The 9612-nt window shown below is 38.1% G+C and overlaps 2 protein-coding genes across 2 annotated transcripts; one reads left to right on the forward strand and one right to left on the reverse strand.

Moving 5' to 3' along the window:
- Window positions 1-761: 761 nt before the first annotated feature.
- On the reverse strand, window positions 762-4784 carry LOC119985893 (protein ROOT INITIATION DEFECTIVE 3-like). Its single transcript, XM_038830349.1, has 8 exons — window positions 4281-4784; window positions 3590-3703; window positions 3112-3245; window positions 2862-3006; window positions 2552-2754; window positions 2028-2149; window positions 1586-1818; window positions 762-1217 (listed from the first exon to the last, which is right to left on the reverse strand). The coding sequence occupies exons 1-8, from the start codon at window positions 4539-4541 to the stop codon at window positions 960-962; spliced, it is 1470 nt and encodes a 489-aa protein (XP_038686277.1). The 5' UTR covers window positions 4542-4784; the 3' UTR covers window positions 762-959.
- Window positions 4785-4935: 151 nt separating this feature from the next.
- LOC119985894 (cycloeucalenol cycloisomerase-like) lies at window positions 4936-9479 on the forward strand. The gene is made up of 8 exons (XM_038830350.1): window positions 4936-5085; window positions 5178-5320; window positions 6158-6241; window positions 6719-6760; window positions 7317-7427; window positions 7520-7711; window positions 8493-8590; window positions 9074-9479. Exons 1-8 carry the CDS (start codon window positions 5079-5081, stop codon window positions 9264-9266), a joined length of 870 nt encoding a protein of 289 aa, XP_038686278.1. The 5' UTR covers window positions 4936-5078; the 3' UTR covers window positions 9267-9479.
- Window positions 9480-9612: the final 133 nt, after the last annotated feature.

Here is a 9612-nt window from a genome sequence, read left to right on the forward strand (position 1 = left end):
AACCTAGCTTATTTTTGACAATTTATCTAGCTGTCATCTTGTACTGCCAACTAGATTATGGAGCTTTAGGGACAAATTTATTTATGGCAGTTTAACATTTTTGTAAACTCGACACTTCATTCCGTAATTACAAATATTATACGTAACGCCACATTAGCAGCATAGGAATTACAAATCTTAGTAAAGAAATTACAAAACCGAAGACCAAGCACCGGACAACAACAAGATGTACCCAAATAATTCTATCTCGAGATAAATCCGGACAAACTAAACAAAAACATAAAGTAAAAACAACACATATGTATTGGATAAAGATTATTGAGTTCACCTTAGATGGATGAAAAAAATCAGATTTCGTCTCGATGGGAAGTGATGAAGAAACCTTGCGTATTTTTTATTGAATAGAACATAGATTGCAAACTAAATTTACAAACCAACAACAAACTAGTAAAATCTAAAAGGATATACTATAACAGATGCATGAAGAAGGAAGAGATGGTGGTTTCCTCCTCCGACCTGTGCTACAACAAAATCGAATTAAACTCAAGAAACCTTACTTATCGCATGAGAAGAATAGTCATCAACAGGCTCAACAACCTAAAGTGAATCACCCTTAAGGATAGTATGAGCCATCCCATTCTCTTACCACAATCAACTTTACCTCCCAATGCTTCTCCCACAAGAACATCACTCCTGGGAAGAATTTCTGTGCATATATATATATGCACAGAAATTCTTTCATGAATATGTCAATAAAATGATGGAGGAAGATGCAATACTTACAATTTTATATATTTTCACAATGATTTTTAACACACATATAGCCTTCTTGTAACCTCCAAGGTTTTTCTCTTATTTTCACTTTGAGAAAGAAAGAAAGGAAGGTAAACCGGCAGAAAAAAGAAGTTATTCACATGTTTCTGAGGTTGAGGTTGTCAATTCTTCAACTCATGTGATGACTAACAAGGTGGTTTTGCCAGCTCCTCCCCGATCAGTGGGGGACTTTCGACCTGGAGCTTCTTCTTCTTCTTACTACTGTTTATTGCGGATGAGTCCATTTCAGTAGGCCAATATAGTCGGCACTGCATCATATCTAGCAAACGAGATTGAAGATGCTTGTTCATCTCCATCACATGCTTTGTCATCCTTGTAGCCCACATTCGATTGTCCATGGTCGTTTCCACTTTCATTTGCATCGCTGCAGGTGTCTGTTCGTGCTGCTCATAAAAGCAAAACTTGTCAAAAAAAGTCTCTTTAAGCTCATTGTGCAGACAAAATACAGTAAGAACATACAGCCTTATTAACTATATATGTATGTGTTGAAATCTAGAACACTAATAGTATTTATGCAATGTGTGCTTTCTTGACAACTTTTATACATTGCAGACAGCAGTATGCTTTCTTCACAAGTTTAGTGCACCCAAAAAAGTGTAGCAAGCAACTTTTCTGTCTTGCTCTTATATAAGAAACAACGACAAAGTATGGCGGTGTCGGTTATTCATCATAAGTTTGTGTCTATCATGTGCATGTTGCATAATGTGTGCAAGTGTCATGGAGCATATGCATGCAAAGGAGAGAGATCCACCTCCAAATCAAATATTTGTCGATCTAATGTATTGGCTCTCTGGAAAAAATTGGGAATTTGATCGTCTTCAAGGGAAGAACATGATGGAAGGAAAGTGACTAATTCCTGGCATGGGCTGGCCGACTGAGGGCACTTGTCTAGTAAAGAAACACGGAACTGATTGGAATTTCTTTTACGGCTTGATGCAGAAACCAGTGAATGCTGTGGAATTACTATGAGATTAGTCACTGCCCCTGCTTACAAACAAAAACTAATATTCAGTAAGAACTTTATTTTGGTTGAAAGCGTGTAACTTTCCAATTTTACTATATATGCTAGTCAACTCTATTAATATCACGTCGCAAAAAAAAAAAAAACACCCAAGCTTCATCTGTAAGCATATGGAGTTAAGAATAGAGAATCCTTTGGCACATTAATGAACCAAAAGAGTCAGAATTGTCACCTTTTGGATGGTTGAATCTTCGAATGATCACCCAACTAGTGATATCCCAGAGGCAAACAGTGCAATCTTCAGATGCAGATAAAAGACCCACTCCACAGAAGGTCATCGCGGTTATAGATCCGCTGCATAAGTCACATTATGCAAGTATAAATATGCATCTAAACATTTTGTTTAAGACACTGCGGAGAGTGTACATCAAATTTTCAAAATAAACACTACTTGATTGAGAAAAAAAAAATTGGAAGATAATAGTCAGCATCTGTAAAAATAAACATTAAGAAGTTTCTGATAACAAAATATTTTTTCCTCACTTATAATCAATTTTCAGTCGGTTTGACAAAATGAATACTGGCACAAAGACTTCATGATCATCATTATCAAAGTCTTTATATCAAACCATGTTGGGCCACAAGAGAATAAGACAAAATTAAAGATTAGATGCACTAGTTTACTCATTATCCAGTCAGAGGATATTTATTTTTCATGGTTCCAAGAAAAATCAAGTGTCATACATTACACATTACTTGTGTCCTTTCAGCACAGCTGCTTGTTCATCTGCAACAACAAAATCATCCTCCACTAGTCCAATATTGAGAGAGTTTACGAATATTCTTCCATCGACACTTCCAGTGAATAACAACTGTTCCACGGGATGAAGGAGAATTGAAGTTATGGCTTGTGGATAAGAAAGAGATTGTATAAGCCTACCTGAGACCAGGTCCCAAGCCTACAAAAAGGCGAAATCAGAAGTTTTTTTCAGTAAGAAGTCTGATGTCAAGGTATTATCTGCACTTCTGCAGTAGTAGGATGAAGCATCAGATATAGTTTGGTCACCTTGCAAGTTCTATCAAGGGAGCTTGATATGAAAACTGATTTTGTGCTGCCTGATATAGTCAGCAGATCAGTGATGGAGGACTGATGCTCCGATGAGTAATGTAACAAAGAAGGAAAGTTTCCAGAATCTTCCATGTCTAGCAAACTTTCATCAAGTTGACCACAATGATGCATCATTAATAGGTTTTAAATGTAAACTCTTCAATTCCCTAGTGAGAAAGACATCAGGAAAGAAAGATCCAGTATTTACCCAATAATCGACCATGCGCATATCCTTCCATCACCAGAACCAGATATAAGAAAAGAGCCGTCACCAGAAAAAACTATGCACTTCAATGCTTTACTATGGGCATGCCATGTTTTGAGCAATCTTCCACTAGTGACCTACATATTATCTTAATCACATCAGAATCAAGGGTTAAGCAGTGCTCAAATGACAGTCTTATATTCTTGGTCATTCTGCCCGTCGAAGGAAAGGGGATTTGTCCAAATGAAAGTTTCTAGATAAAGAGAGAGAGAGAAAGAAAGAAAGGAGTCTAATTGAAATATACAGCAAGACTGCTTCAAATGTTCAAATGGTCATCCAACAATGTCATGGTAACATTACATGCATTTTCCCTCCCCAAATCCTTGTGAACCCAGTGACCTATCAATTTAAATTGGGGAAACAAAGGATAACATTATTTTATCCCTTTGTATGGACAATAAATTGCTTAATGCTAACTTACCTCCCAGATATAAGCGTTTCCAGAAGAAGCCCCGCCTACAAGATACATGCCATCCCTTGTGCAAGAAAGTGGCCCAATGGCTTCCATTGGGTAGCTTTGAAGTGGTGGGTGAGGCTGAATATCATAACATAGAAATAATCAATTGGGGTTTACTCGAAAAAGCAGATTGCAAGAGCGAATGATTTGTAACCCATAGCTTGGCCTTGAAAATTAAGACCCTTGATACACTATCAAGTGTAGACAGATATATACGGCTTCTTCAGCTATTTTGGCAAATCAAAACATCCGAATAAATTGGATGAACAATCAACAAAAGAACACACCCAAAAGTTCAATTCCAATATCGAATTAGTAGATAATGATTGTAATTGACTGCCTTATTGTCCATGCCATTTATAAATTAATTCACAACTTCACTAGAAAAAGAAAAACGATATGCATGGAACAATTCAACAATCTGAATTAACACAGAAAGGTATTAAAATATCAGAAAGCACATATAACAAGAGCATGGCAGAAAATCGAGCTAGTGAAAAAAAGTAAGAAAAAGAAGGAAACAAAAAATTAAAACTCATATTAACTATCTTAGAGATTCAGACTAAGCTAGTAAGCTGGAAAGCAGAAATCATGATTGAGTGGGATTTTTGGATTCAACCACAAAAGTGAAGGATGGTTCGAGCTCGGTGAGTACCTTGTTTAGGGACCAAGTGAAGACTGACCCACCACCGACTGAGCCATGCCTGTTTATCTGCGAAGCCACAAGAAACTGATTTCTCAAGCACACAAGCCCATGAGCAGGAGATGCACATGTTGGTATGTGGAGTATCCGTTCCCCGGTTTCCAAATCCCATACTGTTATTCCAATTCCCATACTCCTGTCACTGCAAACCACCAAAGCCTCTTTTCCCTCACCCATCACTCTCTCCCCATTCGCACAGGGATACACTGACATTTATACAAACAGTTTGTTTGCAAACCTTTGCACGTAGACAGGCCACTTTAGGGATATGACTGGTCGCTCTACGCGTGGCATTTGCATGCATGAAAGAGACAAAAGTAGTTGCGCATGGTTGCCTCTTTTGATTCTCCGTAGCATGATAGCAGGGAGGGTAGTGATCAAGCCTCTGCTCTTGCCGTCTTGCGCAAGTGTCCTTCATGCAATGACTGAACAGTTAGCTCCGGCTCAGTCTTCACATGACAATTGATTGAGTCAAGGTTAGTCATTTGTGGAGTGGGCCACTGCGGAGTAGTGGCGACTGGCGAGCGAGTGTGGACATAATACTACAAGCCCAAAAAAATCATTATATGAAGGGAATCCAAGGCAGGTCCACCGGACACATTCGCACTGCGCACACAGTCCACACTCTTGAGTCTTGAGTCTAGACAGACAGAGACAAAAAGACAGCGGTGAAACTAGGTGAGTAGGTGATATAGCCCGAAACCAGTCGCCGAGATCCGAACGCCACTGGATCCAGATCCTAATTGCTGAATGGGAGGTAATACTGGAGTCATCTTCAACTTCAGCTCTGAATTAGGTTTTATCTATTCGTTCTGTATTTCAGACAAACGCTTTCTTGGCAATCCGCAGGTGCGGAAGCTGTGAATCCTTCTTCAAGTCTGTGGCTGGCTCCAAATCCGAGCAAGAGATGGGCGGAGCTTTTCTTCCTTTCCTACACTCCATTCTGGCTCACGCTGTGTTTGGGGATCGTGGTTCCGTACAAGCTGTACGAGGTTTGCTTCTGTTATTTCCCGATTAGACTGCGTTATAATAAAGGGGATATAGTATTATTATCTTTTCCATAAGGCAATATAGTATTATTGATTCAACATTCTTGTTTCTAGCGTTTTGAATCGGGCTGATGTGGAGTTGTGGACTCCGTTTTCTCGGGAAGAGAGTTGAAATTCTAGACTGAGTTTTAGTTGGGGATTTGAGTGTTGTGAGTGTAACAATTAGAAGTAAATATATTCCTTAATTTTTTTTTGGTAAGAAACACTTTCATTAGACTAAAAGGGGAGACAATCCGTCTCAATTACATGAGCCAGAAAATCTGGCCTTCTCCAATCCATAGGTTGGAGTTTGCATTAACCATAGCATGCTTGGCTAATGAATCAGCAGCTTGGTTAGCAGTACGTTTAACATGACAGCAAAGAGCAGAAGAAAAATGGGCAAATAAGTGACTTGTAAGAAATTTTCTATGATTTCAAATAGCAAACTTAATATTGAGAAGTCCATGATTTGAGCAATTGTAGAGTTAGTTTCGGGTCTGCCTGGTGTTATAATCCCACTAGTTCGGTTGAATTTTTATGGAACCGCTGGATCTGCATTGAGGAGTGGAGGAATTGAGTGAAAAGGTAATTTCAGTGATGGGTTATGCTTACAATTGTATCTATTTATTCAGGATTTACAAAGTAAAATACTACTGCATCTCTCTCTCTCTCCACCATGCACCAAAGTAGAAATTAAGGAGGGATGAGCATAGAAACAGATGTATGCATGAATGCATATTTTGATCATCACTGCAAAAATCAGTATGTTTCATATTGACTGTATCATTTGGTGATTTACAGAGTTTTACAGAATTGGAATATTTGCTTGTGGGGATGGTTTCTGCAGTTCCTTCTTTTGTAATACCTATGGTATTTTGTGGAAAGGTAAATATTATATATCCTTTTCTAGTCTGATTCGTTCTTCTCTATGGGATATTTCCTTGAATTGGAGCACCTTGGTGATTCTTTCGAAAACTCTTTTTCACAATCAAAAACAAAATTGAAGGGAAATGAAAGAGAAATTTCATACATAAGATTTTGAATGTGCTGAACAGCGGTTCAATTTCAACATCTATTCGCTATATCGTCGATGTAACTTCACTATCAGTCTCAAGATCCATCAGATTAATAATATGCTCAGTCTTGTGTTTGAAAATGGCATTGCTTGTGCACATTGATATTTGAGGTGGTATAGATCATGACTATGTATATTCAACTTTTAATGATTATTTTGCCCAACTTCATAAAGTTTGAGAGTTATTAAAACTTGTGTTTTCGAATGCCTGATTGAAGTAAAATTAGGATGTTTACCTCCTTTATATGTTATGTTATTATTATTTTTTCTTTTGGGAGTATTTGCAGGCTGATAGCAGTATCTCTTGGAAGGATCGTTATTGGGTCAAGGCAAGTGTTTTTCCAGGATAACATTTCAAATTGGTTATGAAAAGTTGTCAAATTGTTAAACATTCCCATGGAATTACACATTTTCTTGTGAATTGCTGATCACTGTCTGTCAATTGATTATAATTTTATTCCTGGTGATGATTCTATGGGATGTTACTAAAAAGAATGTCTTCATTGAATTACGATTTTTTTTGCATTTAACTGAAAATTGTTAAATCGAATTTTCATTTTTTAGCATTTAATGGACCAAGGCAATATGTTGTACAATTTCATTTATTTATTAGCTGCTTTGATTTAACGTTGTGCTGTATTATATTGACTTGTTTTTGTTGTGGCAAAATCTCATCTCATTTTTTACTAAGTAGGGATTCCTGCAGCATATATTAACTTCCTCATTTTCCTTATAAACTGTCATTGTGAGTTTTTTTCCCTCATATTTGAATATTGCTTCCATTTATGTGCTGGTTGATGAAAAATGGCATTGTGTATTTCCTTCTTTAGTTAAAAGGATATGTTTCTCTGCCTCAGAATTATCATTTTTTTTTTGCTGTGGCAGGCTAGTCTGTGGATACTCATTTTTAGCTATGTTGGGAATTATTTCTGGACCCACTACTTCTTTACTGTTCTTGGAGCTTCTTATACCTTTCCATCATGGAAAATGAATGATGTAAGCTACAAAATAATAATAATAATAATAATAATCTTCTTATTGGAGTACATGCTATATTGTGCAATCACTATATTTCTTATTATGTGTAGGTACCACACACAACATTCCTTCTCGCCCATGTTTGCTTCCTATTCTACCACGTTGCATCAAACATGACATTACGCAGATTAAGGCACGCGACTGCTGACTTGCCTGATAAAGTTCGGTGGGCTACTGAGGCTGCATGGATTTTAGCTCTGTCTTATTTCATGGCATACTTGGAGACCATTGCTATTTCCAATGTATGTGATCTAGCGTATCTCTGTGAATCTCTCAACTGTCACTTTGATAAGGTCCCTTCCATACCAGTGTTTCATGGGCTCTGGAGAGTCCAGGCCCAAACCCCACCCTAACAGTCCAATAGGCCCAGCCCGCATCCATGGGTGCACGCACCCATGGACCGACCGTAGTCCAATGGGCCTCCACAATACCAATGTTTCATGGGCTCTTGTGAAAACCTATTGGACATGTTAAGGAGTGGCCTTTGCCCTCCTTATAAACACAACACTTAACTCCCCTATCTTTCCGATGTGGGAGTTTCTATCACACTTTTAGCACCATGTTATGTGTGATTTATAGAAATGTATGTTGGTGGCTTATTAGCATGTAGGTTAAGCTAGACTATTCAGAATTATGAAATTCATGTTGCTGAGCTTCATGGATGTGGGGCTTTATTAATATATTTAAAAGCCAGATGAATATGACAATACTCATTCTAATCAGCTTTATGAAGCCAATATATGTGTCAAGCCTTAGAGCTCTAGGATGTGTTAACTGAGCCCCTAAGAAGGTAAGTTATTATACTGACTGTAAATGGAGACTGGCATATGCTCTTCAACCATAGTACTTTTTGTAGATATGCTTTGCTTCTTGTTCTGCCAACTACTGACTGAATGGTTTCAAAAAAAAAATTACTCCCGTTGTATAGAATGATTGGCACTTTCATTTTCCCTTCCAAGCAGCTGGGCTACGGGCTACCACTGTATGAAACAAGCATTGATTTTATGTTTTGAACTTGTGCAGTTCCCTTATTATGAATTTGTGGATCGGACATCCATGTACAAAGTTGGGTGCTTGTTTTATGCCATTTACTTCATAGTAAGCTTCCCGATGTTTATGAGGTAAGAACTAAATTTAACTTGCCAATTTGGATCACTACTCTTTTCATCTAGATAAACTTCTTGGCCAACATACGTGTTAGCTCAATCTATTTTTCAGAAAATAACTTTTCTAGCACTGCCCTTGTATCCTTAAACATTCTAAGTTTTACAAATTACATCATACATTTGGAAACCATCTTATATGCAAGTGATTCAGAAACAATGAGACTTCTGTCAAATAGGCAATAACGCAATAGTTTTTGGTGGATAAATATGAAACCGTAACTACCGTTCTTTTCGCTTGTCGAAGGTGTTTCCTTTTTCGGGGGTCACCACTTGATTGAGTGGTTGTTGAACCCCATATCCATGACCATGCGGTCATGTGCTCAAGTCCACCCCCCCCCCCCCCCCACCCCCCACCCCCAGTTTCATTTTGTTTCCTTCTTCCCCACCCCCTTCCCCCCACTTTTTCCTTTTTGGTTTCATGGGAATCATCATATGCAGGATTGATGAGAAACCAGGTGATTCGTGGGACTTACCAAGAGTGACTGTGGATGCTCTGGGTGCTGCAATGCTGGTCACCATAATACTTGATTTGTGGCGCCTTTTCTTGGGACCTATTGTTTCTCTCCAAGAAACAAAACAGTGCCTTCAACCTGGCCTTCCATGGTTTCAGGGACATGCAAATGAAACCTGACAACAAGTGCTGAAAACATAGTTTTAGTTTCATGGCATAGAGGAAATGGAGTTTTACAATTGTAACTTAAACTGTAGTTTATCAGATCTTACTTGTTTTCAAAAGATCAGACATTTGGATGATAATGCAAATGGTAAACATATTGAGTGGCTGTTGATGGTGACTCTGGTTTGGTTACTTATTTGAAACCCATTAGAAGGTAATTCTGACTGAGGAACTGATCCCTGTGCTATTGAGTTGTTCTTGTTGATTTAATCCACACTTGTATCTTTTATGTCTGCGCCTTGATTACGGATAACATCAGGTGGCGCAAATGACTGGAGAACATTACAGCATCGTATTGTAT

This window comes from Tripterygium wilfordii, chromosome 19 (genome assembly GCF_013401445.1).
Source record: "Tripterygium wilfordii isolate XIE 37 chromosome 19, ASM1340144v1, whole genome shotgun sequence".
NCBI lineage: Eukaryota > Viridiplantae > Streptophyta > Magnoliopsida > Celastrales > Celastraceae > Tripterygium > Tripterygium wilfordii.

What these genes read in the sequence shown, in the direction of transcription:
- LOC119985894 (XM_038830350.1), top strand. An exon ending in AGGATCGTTATTGGGTCAAG is followed by an intron (nt 6,761 to 7,316) that starts GCAAGTGTTTTT and finishes TTGCTGTGGCAG; the next exon opens with GCTAGTCTGTGGATACTCAT. An exon ending in CATCATGGAAAATGAATGAT is followed by an intron (nt 7,428 to 7,519) that starts GTAAGCTACAAA and finishes TATTATGTGTAG; the next exon opens with GTACCACACACAACATTCCT.
- LOC119985893 (XM_038830349.1), bottom strand. Translation starts at nt 4,541, where the DNA reads ATGTCAGTGTATCCCTGTGCGAATGGGGAGAGAGTGATGGGTGAGGGA. An exon ending in TCACTTGGTCCCTAAACAAG is followed by an intron (nt 3,704 to 4,280) that starts GTACTCACCGAG and finishes TATGATATTCAG; the next exon opens with CCTCACCCACCACTTCAAAG. An exon ending in GCTGTGCTGAAAGGACACAA is followed by an intron (nt 2,150 to 2,551) that starts GTAATGTGTAAT and finishes TGACTTATGCAG; the next exon opens with CGGATCTATAACCGCGATGA.